The sequence below is a fragment of the Protomyctophum bolini genome, assembly GCF_963924005.1.
Source record: "Protomyctophum bolini genome assembly, chromosome: 3".
Lineage (NCBI taxonomy): Eukaryota > Metazoa > Chordata > Actinopteri > Myctophiformes > Myctophidae > Protomyctophum > Protomyctophum bolini.
In genome coordinates, this window is record NC_137864.1 from 3,624,698 (window position 1) to 3,644,507 (window position 19,810).

General features: G+C 42.9%; 2 protein-coding genes across 5 annotated transcripts in view; one reads left to right on the forward strand and one right to left on the reverse strand.

The window, feature by feature from the left end:
- vav1 (vav guanine nucleotide exchange factor 1) overlaps positions 1 to 2,036 on the reverse strand; it is a 27,857-nt gene extending 25,821 nt beyond the window's left edge. For both annotated transcript variants that reach the window (XM_080757744.1, XM_080757745.1), the window contains exon 1: positions 1,919 to 2,036. The gene's annotated coding sequence lies outside the window, so the exon portion shown is untranslated. The remainder of the gene's footprint in view (positions 1 to 1,918) is intronic.
- A 5,973-nt stretch (positions 2,037 to 8,009) lies between these two features.
- The window catches only part of sh2d3a (SH2 domain containing 3A), a 32,639-nt gene continuing 20,838 nt past the window's right edge, over positions 8,010 to 19,810 (forward strand). The window contains exons 1-6 of one of the 3 annotated variants that reach the window (XM_080759737.1): positions 8,010 to 8,097; positions 8,538 to 8,629; positions 8,926 to 9,043; positions 11,853 to 11,911; positions 12,540 to 12,721; positions 19,232 to 19,271. In XM_080759737.1, the coding sequence (XP_080615863.1) occupies positions 8,540 to 8,629; positions 8,926 to 9,043; positions 11,853 to 11,911; positions 12,540 to 12,721; positions 19,232 to 19,271 (489 nt within the window). In that variant the 5' untranslated portion in view covers positions 8,010 to 8,097; positions 8,538 to 8,539. Of the gene's footprint in view, positions 8,098 to 8,537; positions 8,630 to 8,925; positions 9,044 to 11,852; positions 11,912 to 12,539; positions 12,722 to 15,671; positions 15,816 to 17,582; positions 17,671 to 19,231; positions 19,272 to 19,810 lie in introns of those variants that run through there. The other 2 variants (XM_080759738.1, XM_080759739.1) reach the window with 2 other exon arrangements.

Here is a 19,810-nt window from a genome sequence, read left to right on the forward strand (position 1 = left end):
AGAACGGCCACATGGGAAACAGCAGGTTCCCCATTCAATCCTGTTAGTGTTCTTTTAGTTAGTTAGTTAGTTAGTTAGTTAGTTAGTTAGCCTGGCCTATACAACTTAGTCAACAAGGTGACTATTTGTCCGAAAAGGCATGGGCTGAAGCTAAAGCTTATTTTGCCCACCGACCTTATTAACATTTAAAATAAAATATCACAGTAAGCATAGGAGTCGACTACTGTAAGACTGAAGCCCAAAATGTTCCCGATGAGAAGGTTGGTGCCGACTATAGAGTTCCTGCACCGTCGGTGTGAGGATGTGTGAATGTGACACACTCTTTATCACGTCCACACTGTCGTCACATGATTACACCACAGCACTGACGCAGCCGCGACACTATGATAATAAACCATATAACCATATAACCATATAATAAACCATTTCAGTGCCAGTCAGTGACAGTATCCGTCCACACACAGTAGTGTAGTCAGGTTCCTTATGTAATTTCTGTAGGATGAAGACGGAGATTTCTTAAACTATATATTTTTGGAAACCTTATAGCCTAACAAATCAGAAAAAAGTTTCTTGCCATTTTTTTTGGTCAGTATAGCAGCCATCTTGGATCTTTAAAAATAGCTATACTTTCAAAAATGAATTTCTCAATATTTCGCCTCATAGATGACCTAAAATCAAGATTGCAGTGGTTAAATCTACATTTTTGGGGGTCAAGGAATCCAATGGAGCGATTACATTCTAAATGAGGCATGTATGGGTGGGTATTTCTGATTATATCATGATGATTTTAATAAATTAACTGCACACCCAAAGTTGCCAACAACTTCAGCTGGCTGTCAACACTCGTGAGCTTGAGATGACGTAGAATCCACACAACAGGAGGCTGACGCAAGAATACTCCACACCCACGCCCATACAGTGCAGTGTCCAGAATGACAATGTTGACAGACATCATCATCCTCCTGTGCCTTTACTATGCAGCAACCCACCACACATGCATTCCAGAGCAAAATACATACCTCCCTGTCAATCAAACGGTATCGGCACTGGGGCTCGCACAGTGTCGTTGCCCTGCCCATTTATCCATATAGCTTAAGTGTTAATGACACCGGCATTCACTGGCAAGAAGGCATATATAGTTCAAGGCCAGCACGTGTCTGGATCTCCCTGCACTTCTCAGAGGATGTCGTCAATCAGGCACGAGACCTCACAATTGCTGTATATTATACACATTTTGACCGTGGGTAAGCTTAGAGTGTACAAGTTCCTCGATAATAGCTGCTACGTCTCTAGGTCGTCCTCAGTCAAATATCAGTGAGAAATAAGCGACCAGGTCTCTGAAAACAAGCCCAAAAGAAGAGTCTAGAAGAAGAAGTAGGTCGGTAGTGTATTATTGTCAATATCAGCTGGTAACACGCGGTGACAACTATACCATCAGCAGCATATACTTCTCGCACACCTGTGCCAAATACATATAATTTGGGGGTCATTGACATTGAAATGTTCAAGAACCCACTGATTTAAACAACATTATGAATATGAAGCAACAACCCTTTAGCAACAATTAAGCCCAAAACTACCAATTATTTTCAAGTGACTTTACAGAAAAAACATAACAAAAATATAATAAGCAGACATGGCAACGCTGCTGCGTTAACCTGGCCGTTTTGTGCACAAATATAAGCAAACTTAAATGAACAATTGAGCCTTTTTCCACCACAAGAGTGAACCTCATGTGACTGTCTGCCTCAGAGGGAAGTTTCTTTACATCCTCTTGCGCTAATTAAAATATTTTCTCGTTTAGTTTTATTTTTTTACACAAAACTTCTGCCAGACATCTCGCAAACTATATCTCAACAAGAGTTTAATATCTCACATTCTTTATGCTGCAGAGCTTATGCCAAAGATGTTCTCTCACCCTCCTTCGTGCTATTTTGAGGTCGTCCTCGCTGCTGTGACTTCTGTTCTGTTGTCCTCTTGATGTTCAACCTCTCCTTCCTTCCTTATCTCTCTGTTCTCTGTCTCTCTCTCTCTGTGTGTCTCTCTCTCTGCCGTGGTGAGTGTTCTGCAGTTTTGCAGAGAGAGGGGAAGGCTTTTAACTTCATCACCCTGCAACTTCCTTTTTCCTCTGACACACACACACGTGCACACACACACACACACACACACGAGAGAGAGAGAGAGAGAGAGAGAGAGAGAGAGAGAGAGAATACTCTTGATGTGAATAGTGTGGTGTGAATGCATGTGTGTGCAATGTGTGCGTGTGTGTGTGTGTGTGTGTGTGTGCGTGCGTGCGTGCGTGTACAATACTGTGGACTGCACTACACCAGACCGCAGACAGATAAAAGGAAGGGTAGCAGAATGATTCTCATAAAGTGACATTCACTTTTAGATACTTTTTAGATACTTTTAGACCATAATGGCCGATTTCATTGTGATGTGCTCTCGAACATATTTTTCAGTATTTCAGTGGTTCCCAAATTGACACCAATTAGCCCACGGACCCCCATTTGAAAAGATATTCCAGGGACTCCCATTAAGAGAAGATTTTCACGGCTCTAGCAGTGATTCTCAACCCGTTTTATTTCAAGGACCCCCAGCTTGACATTCATTAGTCTAACGGACCCCCCATTCAATTTCAATTAGGGATGCACGATTAATCGGTATTGGCCATATCCGCCATAAAAATGCCATATCGCTATCGGAACGGTCTCAAAATGATACAGATTATATAAAATCAGTTTTCACCAACAAGAAAAATCGAAATAAAAAATAATGCTACATTTAATTTGTGTAGTAGTAGTAGTAGTCGTCATTCAGTTGTGAAAACAGACACTTGGAAAAGAGTGTTATGCTATACTATACTATGCTATTCATTTATTGATTGAATACTTTTTTAACAGGCTTTGGGAGTGGCCCCTATAGGGCCCATAGGCTTGTTTTCATTGTGGTCCTCTGTATAATATCGGAAATCGGTCAGAATCAGTATCGGCAGATATGACCCTGCAAATAATCGGAGATCGGATATATCGTTCATAATTTCATAATCGTGCACCCCTAATTTCCATCTCTGGGACCCCCCATTTATATTGTAAAATCAATGTTAATTTTTGAAATTCAGCATATCGTTGCTGTCGTGGGCAGATCTGCTACTACTGAATAATGAAAAGTAACAGTGTTTGGACATATGGGGTTTCCACCCGACAGAGACGACGTACTAATAATGTTGTCTTCAGTCAATCAAGTATACTGTAGGTGTACAACAAATCTACTATCTCAGTATAGTATCCCTGTGCATGCTGTAGGAATACACAGGAATAAATACAAATTGTAAAAACATTATTGCCACTTAGTTATAGAATAAACCAACAAAAAGAAAAGATCCTAAAGCTGCAATAACATGTTTGTGTGAATAAAACATACTTCCGACCAATCTGTCTGTCTGGTAGAGTATGTTAATGTTAACCCATTCAATCCAGTTTCTATCTTTATTTGAGCTATACTTACTGTATCAAAAGTAGCAAAAGTAGCTCCACAGTCATTTTAACCACTTTAACCATTATTGTATACTAATAGCAGATATACAAGCAGATAATACTGTACAAGCTCATAGCACGTCACTTCGTGCCACGCTACAAGCTTGTAGTTCTGCTATTTTGTAAAACATTTTTAACTCACATCTTTGCTTCTGAGGGATCCCTAGCTGTAATCAAATATCTTTTTTAGATGGGGGATCCGTGGCCAAATGCATATTTTTGACAAGAAAAAGTTTGAGAACCACTGATAGCAACATTTTTAATCAGCCTCAACTCTTAATGCAATACCAAGCAACACAACTGCAGTGGTTTCAGTCAGTCTCTCTGCTCTTGTATTGAGAAATGTATTGGGCTGCATGTTTTGTGGTTGCTTAAGACCCCCTACTGGTGGTACTCAAAAGTGCAACATATCCATCAGAAGTAGACATTTCAGTGCTTGCGTGACTGGCCTGGGGTTTGCATCCAGAGTAAGACATATTTAACAGTTTGCCACAGGCCTGGGATTTCGTCATTTCATGGGCAAAGCCATGCAGGCCTTTGGTGTTGTAACTTGTAGCTTACATTTTGTAGGACACAAAGGCCAAATGCCAGCAGGAAGTCCACCAAAACAATGACTTTAGGTGGAGGAAGTGTATTGAGCCTGTGGTTCCAGAACTAGGTAAAGTAGTTGCAGCGCTGTCACTTATACTCTAAGCTGCGCTGTCACCCCTTCTAAGGACAACTAACCGCATGAACTTACAGGAAGTTGGTAATCAGGTCATTGTGATCCATACACAATGTCTCACTTAAGGAGAGTTAAAGGTAGAGTCAGTGATTTAACTTAATTCAAATATCACTTCTTTTTTTGTTTTGTTGTGATAATCCTCTCTACTATAGAGTGTGCTGACCATATAAGGAGTTCCTCCCTGTCCCCAGTTAACCCCTGGGGGTCAAAAAACCTTAGGTTTCGTTTTTGTTCTCTATCCTGATTGGATGAAAGCTTGTGTCCCAAGGCAAAAACGAAACCTAAGGGTTTTTGACTGAAATCACTGACACCCCCTTTAAAGGGATATTTTACTTTCAAACATGTTTGGGGTCGTTTTAACGTCTACTCTGGCTTTTGTGAACACCCCAGACAGTTTTGAAGTTGCTTGATTCAGTATTTACTTTTAGATATTTCATATTCATTTTATCAGACTTCCTATACAAATGCATTGTAACTTCAAACGCCCTTTTAACCATGTTAGATTAATTGAAAACACACATCCTTAGTTCTGGAGGTGACTTAGTCCTTTTAATTGTTGTTTTTTGGTCAGATGAATGCTTTAGACATTTTCATGGGCTTCCCAGATAAAGTTGGGAACCACTGATTTAGATAGCATTTTAGATTGCTATCTAAAGATTGCTCTTTATTCATGTGACTCTTGACCTCGAGGTCGGAATAATGACATATGGCACCAATATGGTTCATGCTTTCTCTGTTTATTCTGATCTCGCACTTGTAAGTCGATTTGAAAATAGCAAAAAAATAGCAAAAACATTGCCAATCTATAAAAGCTCGCAATGTGAGCTTTTAGATGTCTGGTACCTCCTATTGTGACATGCTCAAAATAGGGACACTGAACCCATTATCTTTGGTCAAATATAAACATCATCGAGGCGACAGCTTCACAGTCAAAGTGGGTGACAATGTTCCTTATCACAAGAAAAGATGAAATGACCTAGGTTCCATCTTAAGAGGCAAATATTTCCACCAGAGCCCCACAAAGACCCTAAAAAGAACACATCCCAAAACAAACTGGTCAGCCTACTACTTGGCCTCACTCCTACAACTCACCTCACCCCTTATTTTGATAGGTTGGGATGGTTTGAGCCAGGTGGACGACAGAGTACAGCAACTTGCAATGAGCCCATGGTCGACTCGACAAGATGTGCTACACCACAAAGACACCCATGTACCTGTCAAACTACTTCCTAAACGTCAACGCCAAAAGAACATAGGCTTTCTTTCGGGTTATAAATCCTCTTAGCAGACCTTGTACTTTCCTGTGCTTTTTTTCTGTAAACTGTTATTAATCAATCAATAAATCAATCAATCATCAACCACTCTACAGAGAGCCACGTAGCAACCTCAAACATGATATACAGTTACATGTACCAATCCATTCTCCACCTTCGGCCTCTCATCTCCTAGCCACTAAGAACATGGACTGATTGGAGGAGTCTCCTCACTTCCTTCCTCTAGTCTAAAGGAGACATATAAGCCGTGGCCTTATTTGGGCTCCACATTGTTGGATCCTTCAACGGGCTCTTTGAAGGATGCTGCAACCCCTGAATTGGGACACAGCTATATTAGATACTCCAGACACATCTATCTACGATTCAGCAGGATGTCCTGAGACACACTAATTGCCTACGGATCTAAAACTAGAGACAGACGGTAGGCTAATGTGGCGCACAAGTGTGATCTTTTTGTTCTTTGTTGGGTGTTATTCTATGTAGAATAATAGCCTGATGTGTAGACAGGTGTTGGAAATCAGCACTGCTGTATGCTTACAATGCACCTGGTTCATCCAATGTGATTGTCAAATAAATAAACATAAATAAACATTTAGATTAGATTAGATTACATTGACCACTTCCAAACATTCTAAAATACAAGATCATGGGCTTGTAGATCTGCAATCTTAGTTATCTTTTTATGAATTTCATGCACAATTTCACAAGGCAATTCAAAGCTGTGCATAGTGCATACGGAATAAAAAAGCCATTTTAATGATTGATACAGACTACAATAAAATGGCATAAAGGCATAAAAGGTCAAAGTGCACTTAAAGTTTTACTTTTTCCTTATTACAATACTGTAACTCAGCACAGTGTTCACCTGCTACCCACACTACTGTACTTCACCACTAGGGGGCAGTCTGATACACAATATTGATTCACTGCAGCGACAGATACACTCTCTCTGTCTACAGTCTCTGAAAGGTTGAGAATCACTAATATAGTCTACATTTGTGATTCTCAACAGTTTCAGGCCGCGACCCCCCCCCCCAAAATAATCACTTTTGAACTGGGAACCCCCCAAATTAATCATATTTGAACTGGGAACCCCCCAAAATAATCACTTTTGAACTAGGGAACCCCCCAAAATAATGACTTTTGAACTAGGGACCCCCCAAAATAATCACATTTGAACTGGGGACCCCCCCCCCCCCAAATAATCACTTTTGAACTGGGAACCCCCCAAATTAATCATATTTGAACTGGGGACCCACCTAAATAATCACATTTGACTGGGGAACCCCCACATAATCACATTTGACTGGGGACCCCCCCCCAAATAATCACATTTGACTGGGGACCCCCCCAAATAATCACATTTGACTGGGGACCCCCCCAAATAATCACATTTGACTGGGGACCCCCCCCAAATAATCACATTTGACTGGGGACCCCCCCAAATAATCACATTTGACTGGGGACCCCCCCCCCCCCCAATAATCACATTTGAACTGGGGAGTGGCGACCCCCCTATACCCTCATGACAAGCACTTGTTGTTGTAGGAGTTGAGGCATTACACTTTGTTTGACTCTGTTCCACTTATTGTGAAAATAGCCGACCTACAAGCTCACAACGCCTAGCAACGCGAGGCGTTGTGAGCTTGTACATTGGCTATTGCCTTTTGTTATGTAATATTTGACAATTCATAGCTATAGCAGACACACAGACACGCACGCACGCACGGCAAACAGATCAAACTACTGCCTCTTTTCTCGATCCAACATCCGCTTGTTGACATACAGACATCTTCCTGACAAATCTTCTCCTCTCCTCTCCTCGTCTTTCCCCCCAACCCCCCCAACCCCACCACCACCACCAATAAGCATGTGAGAATCTTGCCCCAACTCGCTCTCTCCACCTCCCCACCGCCGGTCCCAAGTCAGCATTCCATCCCGCTATGATTGGCCGTCGCACCGGGACACTGTGTGCCGGGCGCACATTCTGATTGGTCTTTTACTATAGCTGAGCCCCACAGGTTTGAGGGGGAGCGGGCTTCTCCTTCTGGTGGCGGTACCCTCAGACAGACAGACACACAGAAAGACTATAGTGGTATAGAGGGAATAGATAGAGACAGAGAGAAGTCTTCCGGCCGGGGGGGAAAACTGGATTGTCAGGGTAAAGTAGCACAGTAGCTGCTAAGCAAAGAAGTGAGATAGAAAGATAGACAGAGGACTCGGAGGAGAAGAAGAAGAACAAGAACAAGAACAAGAAGAAGAAGGAGGAAGAGGAGGAGGAGGAGGAGGAGGAGGAGATGAAGACACCATGAACTAGAGAGAGAGAGACAGATAGTCTACCGGGGTAAAATCAGGATTGTCAGAGACAATAACACAACAGCTGCTAAGCAAAGAAGTGAGATCGAAAGAGAAGAAGAAGACGGCACCATGGAATAAGACAGAGAGAGAGAGAGAGAGAGAGAGAGAGAGAGAGAGAGAGAGAGAGAGAGAGAGAGAGAGGGAGGAGAGGACAGAGAAAGTAAACAAGTTTGAGAGTCCTGGAGAAGTGTTTGTCACTAAGCAGGTAGGTGCTACATAGCTGCTGCATGTCAAATCCAGGTGCTACAAGGTGGTCTGTGTTTCACTCACTGCATGCCACTGCTTCTCACCCACGTTTGACCCCGGAATCACCAGGGGTCAAAACATTTGGACACCCTTACGCTACGGCCAGGGGCTGTAAACTCTGAGAGTGTACGAATGGAACCTTTGTGGACTATATGCATAGGAAACAATTAGTGACGAGCCGTGTACACAATTTTGTAAAAGGTTGTACATCTGATCTCTCTGTCCAAATCTAATGTAAGATGTGCATGCTTGTTTGCTGTGTGTGTGTGTGTGTGTGTGTGTGTGTGTGTGTGTGTGTGTGTGTGTGTGCGTGTGTAACTGTGTATGCGCGTGTTTGTGCTTGTATGCATTATCTAATTGGTATCATTTCTGTGTCTGTTTTCTTTTTTCTCGTTGTAGACATGAGTAATCGCTCCATTGCCTGGTGGCTGAGACAGATTGGCCTGCCCCAGTACACCAAAACACTGGAGAGTGAATACTATGGGCTGGAGGTAGGTGTGTGTGTGTGTGTGTGTGTGTGTGTGTGTGTGTGTGTGTGTGTGTGTGTGTGTGTGTGTGTGTGTGTGTGTGTGTGTGTGTGTGTGTGCGTGTGTGTGTGTGTGTGCGTGTGCGTGTGGTGCTACTTGTGAGTTTTTGTCACCCTGTCTGCCCGCCAGGCAATATATCTTCATTAACGTTTAATGTTTCTATGCCTTCCTTTAAAACATCTCTTCTATGTGTCCATTTATGTGTGTGTGTGTGTGTGTGTGTGTGTGTGTGTGTGTGTGCTTGTGCGTGCACTGTCCAGGGCCTGCTCAGTGTAAGTGATGGAGAGCTGAAGGAGGCAGGGATAGATGACGCCACACACAGAGCCACCATCCTCACCCAGCTCCTCAGACACAGGCAGAGACTGGACCCACACTATGGTGACACGCGCACGCGCACGCACGCACGCGCACGCACGCACACACGCGCACACACACACACACACACACACACACACACACACACACACACACACACACACACACACACACACACACACACACACACACACACACACACACACACACACACACACACACACACACACACACACACACTCTGTGTGGAGCTGACCTGTTCTGACATTCCATATGTTGATCTGACCTCATCAAACCCTGTACACTCAAGACACGCTCCATATATGGCCAGCACAGAATTAATTCCTTATATGCTGATCTGACTCCCCATGCCAAAGTGCCAGCTCTCGCCCTGCAGTAGTCTGCCATCTGCCTGTCATCCAGGCGGATTCTTCTAGTTCTTGCCCTTAGGGCGTCTTACGGTTAGTATGATCAAATAGGGCGTTACTTAAAATATGGAGATAAGAGGTTTCTGCCCGGCAGCAACAATACTGAAGTTGCAGTAGCATAGTGCTTTTTCTCCACCACAGGATGGCTGTATTCTGACATATTTAAGGAATGGTTTCTTTCTGAGCTGCAGCTATATAACCTAGCTCTGACATGGTATTTAGGACTAGGAGTGCTTGGTATTTTGACCGTGGTCATAAAGGCTTCCTCACTGGTTCCCAAATGCTGGGTCGGGACTCGGGGACCCAAGGTTGGGTCACGGACCAATAATGGGTCCCTTTATTTTTTTGTTTCCTACATTTTGTTTTAAATGATTACTATTTCAGAACATTCCCAAAAGAGCAAAACCTTTCAGATCTTGTTTTCAGTCATTTCGTGAAGAAATCATCGAAAAATCGGAAGAAAATAAATTACATAAATTAGAGACTCTGCTATTTTCACTAGTTTGGGTCCCGGGCAAACATCACATTTTTATTTTGGGTCACAGCAGGTTTGGGAACCACTAGTACAGTATATGGTACAGTACATGGTATTTAGGAGTGCTTGGTATTTTGACGGTGGTCATAAAGGCTTTCTCTAGGCTAGAGTCAAAGGTGCAGGCTACCTCTGTCTCTCTCTCTCACACGCACACGACTAACCAACTGATCCCTCTCCTCCTCAGACCATTGTATCGTCATCATATACTCACTATTTCTAAAGTAAGGACTTTTAAGACATTTTAATGACTGTAGAATAAAATAAATACAATAAATTAAGATCATTGCTGCGTTAAATCAAACAAAATCAAAAAAAGATTGGCCAAATTGTCTCTAATCATTATACGAAAGAGGTACACATTATGAAAATAGCCGTAGGCTCACAAGTAACGCATTGTAGGTCACACTGTAGATCAGTTATTTCCACAATATGTATCTGTCAAAAATAATGCCTCAACTGTTACAATTACAGGGTGCAGTTCAAATGTGATTATTTTGGGGGGCCGCGGCCTGAAAAAGTTGAGAACTGCATAGTGCATTGACACACGTACAATAAACCCATGACAAATTGACAGTTCACATAGTCCATTATGTGACACCTACAGTATGTATGTCACAGATACCCCATGTGGGAGGGGATGGGTCTTAGCACTAACTATAAATATGGTTTCCCCTACCAGATCATTGAAGTCATGGCCAAGATTTGTAATCATTTATGTCCAAACTAGAGCATTAACCACTTTAGTTTAGTTACGTTTATAAGCTTATTTCGGTCACAAGCCATATACAATTATTTCACACAATAAAAAACGAAAACAAAGAAAAACTAACTTTCAATCTCGTGTCCCTATTTTAGCCATGCTATTAGATAAAGACCTTTAAAATGTGATCATTCACTTCAGATGAAAACGGAGTCTAGTCATCGCAGCACCTCACAGCCCTGAGTGATGAAGCCCTGAGGGCATCTTGCTCCCGTCACACATCACAGCCAGCATAGAAAGTTCAACCATCACATTCTTCGCAGTGAGAGAGAGAGCAACTGCACGTACAGTATAGCCAGCAGCTAAACAGAACAGTCATTGAGGTGTGAGAGGCAAGCTCCATGCAGAATACACAACCATTGCTGTCGCCAGCACAATGGGAACGGCTAGACCAACCAGTGTTCGGACGAGATCGCCATGGGTCAATCTACTACTGTAAATAGTGACCCGGGCACCTATGGCTATAGAGACTCCTCCTGTTAACAGAACAAACATACATCTATAGCAATGATTACTGTCTATAGATCTGCTATTTTCAGAGATACCAATATCACCGGGTAGAAACTCGCCCCATATTTGCATACTGGGCCCTGATTGGTGTCCCACAACTTTCGGGGGCAGTTTAAACCAATCACAACCGAGCAGGGCCAGACCAATCTGCAGAGGGCTTTTATTTATTTTTGAATTGGTAAAAGGAAAGGAAAGGTATATATGTTTACCCAGGGTAACTGGACTAAGCTCAAGAACTTGTTTACAGCCAGGCCCTGCTCATAGAACATTTCATGGTAGAGGTTCAATGCCTTGTCCATAAAGGGCACTTCAGCGGTGGTCATTTTAACGTGCCGGTCCGGGGCTACGAACTATAGCGACCTTCCGATATCAAGACCGCTCCGCAAACCGTTCGGCCACTACTGCCACATTAGTCTGGTTTCCAGGCTGAACTGAAAGGAATATACCGGGTTCCTCCATAGTGTTAAGTCCTCCCGGTGAAACTCTAAGGCAGTAGTTCTCAAACATTTTTGGCAAAAACTGTAGAACTTTTTTTGTTTAAATAGCACATCAAATCAGAACCGTAGGGTTTGTGGGTAAACAACTCAATGTGTGTGTTGTATTCACTGACTTTGTGTCTTGGTCCTTTGGGTGGCTCAGGTGGGACGTTGGAGCGCAGAGTGACCAGGAAGTACTCCTTGGGCTCCTCTATGGACCTGGTGAGAACACGCGCACGTGCACGACACACACACACACACACACACACACACACACACACACACACACACACACACACACACACACACACACACACACACACACACACACACACACACACACACACACACACACACACACACACACACACACACACACACACACACACACACACACACACACACACACACACACACACACACACAGGGAGAACAGTGAGAACACGCATTAACCACTTCAGCCGTATACATTTCGGCCATTTGAAAATGGCTAGCTTGTAGATCTGCCATTTCCAAATGATCTTTTATACATTTGAAAACTTCTGACATTCTGCATAATGAATACTTTTTACTTTTTTTTTTACATTTTGACACCAATACTTTTGTATTTTTAGTACACTTTGAATTCCTGACGTCTATACTTCTAGGTCTATTGTGCTGTATTTGTATTGGTACATTGTACTCTGTTACAATGTACCAATACAAATACAGCACAATAGACCACACTAGAAGAAAGAAACCCGACGGGACAGCCTTTCTCCTAAGACCATTCATGTGTCACCTGTGCCGTCGTAAAGACAAATGCAAACAGACCAACGCTCAAAGTCTGTCTGTGTCGTTTCCTGTACAGGTGAGGTCCAGGAAGGATGTGTTCCGTCAAAGCCTTATGCCCCGCCTCCGCCTCCGCTCAGACAAAACCACAGTAGTCTCCGCCTCCTGCGTGCAGCTCCGCCCCCTGGACGAGGACCTCGGTGGTGGCGTGTCTGGAACAACAACAACAACAGACCATCACAGTGAGGACAGCAAACGCAGGTATAGGTTATAGGGACGACCACCACCACCCCGCGACCATTATGGATCTTTTTCCTCTAAAGTCTATACACAAGATTAATCACCTCACAGGTCCATGTCTGAAGAAAGTCTAGGGTTAGAGAAAGAGTCATACTGTACCTACTGTTTGAATACAGATATATTGTTGTTGGGGCAGAAACCTTTTATCTTCATATTCTATAACTTGTATTTAATTTTTCATAAAGTAACGCCGCTACTTGATCATACTACAGTCACACACAAGTATCAAAAGTAGCTCTGTTTTTTGAGCTAGTAGATCTGCTACCCTTGACATTTTTTAATTTGAATACTATAAAAGTTAGTTTTATTTTATGGACATATGAGGTTTCCACCCGACAGAGAGGATATTATTAGGCCCACTCTATTGCTCATTATGAGAGCGCACGTCTCAGTGGCTCTTGGCTACATGTGTTGCTTTGTGGCTTATCATTAACCAGCGCCTCCAGCGCTATATAAACCCTGCTTGTCAACAGTAGAGAAATGTTCGTAGGTATAATAATAAGGCTATACATAATGTTATTTCCACACAGAACTTTGTGTCATCTTACTTTTTACCTACACACCAGCATAATAATAGGCTAATGGCCATCATTTCTCATAAAGACAGTAGCTTTTCGTTTGACTCTCGGAAGTATAGGCCTGTCCCTCTGGGAGTGCTTACTTATTATGTGCTGCTTTTTCGAAAAAAGAAAGAGACAAAATATAAATAAAAAGATATTAGGTATATTTAAATATTACAGAGGCCTATGGCTCTAATTATGTGAAAATTAACCCCGAGCCATTCTGCAATTCATTGTTTTAAAAGGATTCGGATAACATTAAAATTCTATATTGTCTTTGTTCGGGTGGAAACCTCATATGTCCAAAACTGGTTTTAGGATTCAAACCGCTTTGTGCCACATTTCGAGCTTGTAGATATGTGACTTTTGTACTTGACGCAGTAGCCTGACAGTGTGTCGAAGTTTCGAGTCCAGATCCCGACGGACTTTGCTGGGTGTCATACTCACCATGTCTCTCTCACAGTTTCCTGTCTAACTTCACTTCACTCTCAATAATGGCATAAAAGCTCCCCCAAAAAAATGGAGAGGTTTCTGCCCGACAGCAACGACAATGTAAAAGTTCAGGTACACAAACCCATTGCACAATTCATTGTGGAAATGGCTGTTTAAAATAATTCAGATTCAAATTTGATTGGCAGCAGCTGCATCTTTCTACTCTCAGATCTACTGAGACTGTGACAACTGGAAAGCTGTGTCCTCTCTCAAAAAGAGTCAAGTTCAGACAAATCTCTGCTGGTAAAATGTGGTTGTAGCTGGTAGCTTAACGGGATCAGGACTGATTCAGGAGTCATGGGGATGTGTAGAGGCTTAAGGCCTGTCTGTCTGTCTGTCTGTTCTGTAATCCATCTCTGAGACGGAACACTCAGGTATCTCACTGGTTCAGTGGGTCAGGAGTCAGACTCAGGAGTCAGGACCCATTTGTGGGTCGCGACTCGCGGACCAATGTTTACAGGTGAGGTCACAAGCAAATATCCCTTTATTTATTTTAATTCCACACAAAAAAAACAACAACATACAAGCTCACAATGCAGATACGTTGTGAGCTTGTAGATCTGCTATTTCCTCTCGTTTTTGTCACAGGCAACATTCATTCAATTTTGGGAACCATTGATCTAACTCTAGTTCTCAAAGTGAGGTCCGGGAACCCTTACCCCATGGGGGTCCTTTCCCAGGGGGTCCCGAGCAAAGTGAGTTCGTATAGCATCAAAATCTGTTTTTAACCACTTTAACTCTAGCCTATACATGTACACCAGCTTTTGTTTTCATCTTGGAAAACATTTGGCAAAAAATATATTCAGGTGGTGAGGTCCTGCATGGTAGCCTATGTCTGTGGGCTGGGTGTCCTTAATGAAAACTAGGTTTGAGAGACTGGTGTAATCCATCTTCTCTAGTCTGACCTACACAGAACAGTCAACACACACAGTCACTGATCTAATAACTGAAGGAGAGTCAGTCCACAATACATCTGTATTCATTTCATGCCTCCTGTCCTGACACAGTAAATCAGACAAGCATGCGTGCGTAGCCTAGCCTGCTGTTTGCACAACACCTTACCCTTGAGCCAGAAGTTGAGCAATAACCTTCAGTTGACTCAGTAGAGCCTATTGACACTAGCTATCCTAACAAACAGACAATTATCTGGCCCAAAACAGGAGATTTAGTAGTATAAAGCGGCACCATGTGGTTTGAGTATTGGGCTCTATTACATGTTTTACACCGACATTGGTGATCTATCGAAATGTGGAGCTCCAGTCTTTATCCAGGACCTTTTCCTCCGAGGTGGAAAGTTGGTCAGTGGTCAGTATGGTGACGCGAGTCGAGGTTATCCGGGACCAAAAGGCAGGCTAGCTTCGTCACAAATAAGAACGGCCTACAAGACTATATGAGACCTACCACAAGCTCACTGATTCTAGGTCTGCCATTATGAATGCGCCAATGCGGGGCATGCTAAAAGCGAAAGGAAAAAAAAGAAATAAAACTACGGGGAATTTATCCAAGTTGCAAAACAGCGCCCCTGTGGTCTCAGGATTCAACAAGGACACTAATGTCGGCGATAACGCCGTGGTGCCGATAGATAGACAGACACGACACACAGGTGAGCCCTCCCCTCCCGCGGTGAGGTCGGTATCTGAGGAATGCCTCCTGCAGAATGCAGATAGCAGGCCGCGTTCCAGAGCCTCTCTGCCCGGGGCGGAGACAGCCTGGGACAGCCTGGAACAGGGGAAGACTCGGGGAGAACTTGTGGGAACTCGTCCGAGGAGGGGAGAGGCGAGGCTGACGGGGACGGGACGGGACGGGGGAGACAGAGGCTGGACGACGGGACGGGAGAGGGAGGGACCAGGAGTCGCACACACAAATACAGCTGTTGTTGTTGGGTGTGTTTGTGTGTCAAATCGTGAACTGATAGCCGAACCAAACTGCTGGATAGAAGAACAGACAAATAAACAATGTGCGACTGCGAGACGAGGGTTCTTTGAGTTGGGACTGAGTGACAGGTAAGAACATCTGGATAAACTTGACTTTTTGACAGCTTATAAAGTCTGTTCTCCTCTCTCTCTCTATCGCAATGTGACAGTTGCTTTGTGTGGACTCTGGAGGCTTGTCTGTGCACGTTGTCGCGTTTAGGTTTGAGTCTTGACTAGTATCAAATATGTTGAGGGGAAAAGTCTTTAAACTAAAATTATATATAGCCTAGTTTAAAAAAAGATAGTTTAAAATCTAGGTGACTGTGCTGCTCCTCTTGTCTTGGGCCAGTTCACCTGTTGTTATAACACCCTTGACCCGGTTTTTTAAGTTTTAAGTCATGCTCCTGTTGTTTTCCAAGTTGTTTCTATTGGGGTTTTACCTATTCTATAGTTGTGAAACTCCTATAACACTCCCCTATATCACAGTGGAAATTACAGTTTTGTTTTAAAACATGAGGTAATCATGTACAGTTACAGTACAACCCTGACGCACAGGTGTGTTTTCCAGCCAGGTGTAGCCAACGCCCCTTCAACAGAACAGAATGGCTCACAAAAACCTACTGTTGCTTATCTTTCCGGATCTGGGCCACCGGCCATAGGCCTACTGTATTATGACTGACTGTGGTGCATCAAATCCTTTACTTTTCCTATACTTGTGTGTGCGTGCTGTGTAATATCTGAACAGTAGTAAATTAAATTACCCCCCAAATTGATATGTATTTGGCACCCCACCATCTAAAAGAAGTTTGTGCCAGGGACCCCCCCCCCAGAAGCAAAGATTTGAGTTATATAAAAGTTTCCTTTAAAAAACAAAAACAAACAAGCATTTGCACAAATATAGCAGATCTACAATGAGATTGTATATCTGCTATTAGCCAAAGTATATGGTTAAACTAGTGATTGTGATGCTGTACCAACTACTTTTGCTGTGGACCCCCTGGTACTCCCCAATACCCAAGGACCACTGGGGGTCCCCAGAGCCCACTTTGAGAACCATGTGTACTGTCTCTGCATTAGCATATTGTGTGTACTGTGGTCCTTACATTTTCATGTCAAGAAGGATGCCTTAAATTTATATTTAGGGCCGTGTGGTGGACCCTGATCTGAAAATAATTTGTGCCAGGGAACATCAGAAGAATTTGTGTTGGAATTGTTCCAAATCATTCCAACGTTTCATTAGCCTCTTTAAGTCATATATATTTTGGCCAAATTGTGATAGCCTATCAACACTCTACTCTCCTAAAACTGCTGATTCACCCTGCCTCTTATCAGAATGCTTGTTACATTCCAAATAACTAGCCGCCTAAGTCAAAGAGGTGACTTGATTCAGGAATGTAACAAGCATTCTGGTAGGCTGAGAATAGGCAATAAGGCAGGATGGATCAGTTAGGAGTAGATTTAGGCAAAGAGATGACTTGGGCAGCCAGATAGTGTCTCTTTTTTCTGAAAACCTTAATAGGCTATAGTTATATGACATATTTTGCAATTATGCTATGAAGCTAACCATTTAAAAAAAAAATCAAGATTTGTCAATCTTACAAAATCTTACAATCTTACAAAAATAACCAATCTATAAGGCGTTGCTGTGGCCTTGTAGGTCAGCTATTATTGAATATCTAGATACAGGTGAAGTGGTAAAGGTTTTGATGCTGTATATTAAGTCATTTTGCTGGGGAGTCGGGACCCCCCCTGGAATGTATTCAGGTTGTATTTATTTACGTTAAGATCCAGCCTAGGGGTCCGGTCACTATAGGTGTAATCTCTCAGAGACTCATACATGTAGTTTGTTGTTGGTAGGAATAAACACAGAAGCACCCAGGAGGAAGTGGACTATGAAAGGGGAGGAGCCAAACAGAGTTCCTGTATCTACACAAAAATGGAGGAGGTGGTGCCCCCCCCCCCCCCCCCCACACACACACATTCACCGAATTGGTTGCAAGATTACAATAAGTGTAACATAGAAAACTGACTCTCTCCTTCCCAATCCCCAAACAGCCAGTCCAGTCCAGTCCACCACACAGGTTTAAAATAAACCCAAAGCCATGAGGCCGATTTGAACATTTTAAAGTGGCATTTCTTCCTCTGCCTATAGTGGGAATGTGTGTGCATAATTTCACGGAAATCGCACACTGTAGTGATTTGAGGCATTCTGTTCAAAACGGACCAATCCTGCAAACTTTGGAAGGCAATCTTTAGCCAATGGGGAATGTGGGGAACAGGCGAGTCTGGCGATGAATAATGAAGACATTCGAGAACTCAAATGGTGACAACCAGCTTTATAGTTGAGAACAAGGAGCCAATCAGCAGCCAGGTTCCCCTTACTAGTCAACCACTCACATTCAGACCGGATCATAATAAGAATTACCCAAAATAATTCCCTCCATCATAATTTCTTCAAGTACGGTACCTCTTGAAATAGTTTGTTTGGTATATCCATATTTTATTACAACTCGTATAGTGACTGGCGAGACTAACAAACTGACAAAGCGACGCATCTAACGGTCTAAACCACACCTAGACAGGAACCCACGGGTGATGTAGGAACACAGACCAGGCTTTTCCTCCCAGGTGGAAAATCTGGTGATGCAAGGTTACCTGCTAACAAATCACTCAATCAGCGACACGTACCCATACAAATGAGGGGGGGGGGGGGCATGCACAGTGGAAGTATACATGACCCTAGGGTCATAAGTTCATAACAACCCCTCAAGAAGAAGCCACAGTATAATCACAATATATCACAGCCTAGATTGTATATTGTACATTTTGAGAACCACTGTCTCTGCCCATAACAATTCCTTAAAAAAAATCACACTAGTGTGAAGTGAAGGGCGCTCTTATCATCATACATCCTACATCATCACGTTCCATGCTCAGCCAATCAAATCATCACATTCTGTGGTACAAACACACAAGGCTGTGCATAGGAGGAGGGGCTATAGCGCCCCTCAAAAAATGCTAACACAGCCCCAAACAAGCTTCGAGCTCGCCTCGCGGATCTGCCACATTTGAGCGACACACCGTTGTACGATCAAGTAGGGAGTTCATTTACGAGAGAAATATTCACAAAAAATAGGTTTCTGCCTGACCGCAAACGAAATGATAGCCTACCTAAAGGGTTCGTCCCAGTTCTGACTGTCCTGAGCTGTACCGTACATTATGAGGGGTCTTAGTATCCATGGGCCCTTGTCTCTACGAGACAGGCAGGAAGCCGGAAGGAGAGAGAAAGGAAGGAAGGATGCAGGCTATTAAAGGAGTGTCAGCCTCTCTCTCTGGTGTTATAATGACAGAGGCAGACCTTGGCACTTGGCAGCGGCCTTGTTTCCAGTTTCCACCGAGGTCCTGCTCTTGTTCTGTGGGGTGAAAACATGATGGCGTCATCTGCCATTCCCCCCGAGATAGTTTCAGTATTATAATGTTTGAAACGGCCTTGTGTTGTTTTTCAGCAAAAGAAGGAGTGTGGCCGCATACCTCAGCCAGCTGAAGGTAAGAGGCTATGGTCTGTCCATCTCTGTCTCTCTCTTGCCAACTGTCTTGCTAAATCTCTCCGTCTATAGTTGCGATTACAAGATCTAAGTTGACGATTAATTGTCATATAAATAATTGCGATGAATGATTTAATTGTATATATATTTTTATACCGTATATTATTCTTTTCATTGAACGTTGGAACAGAATCTCAATAAAACGATACCTTTAATTTTGGCCTCGTAATCAAAATTGCACAGACAGGACTTCTTTTTTTTAAATAGAGGAAATAGCTGATCTACAAGCTTACAACGCGAACCAAGTAAGTTTGTAGATTATTATTATTATTTCAGCTTTTTTATATTTGAAAATGTATCAACATTTTTCAACGTGGAAACGATTATGAAAATAATTGTGATTAGATGATTATGTAATAATCAACAGGCCTAATTATCTCTCTGTCCATCTCGACCTCTCTCTGCCTCTCTCCAACGATCCTGCTACATCTCTCTTGTCTATCTTTTGTGAGCTATATTTATCTCTGTCAACTTGCTCTT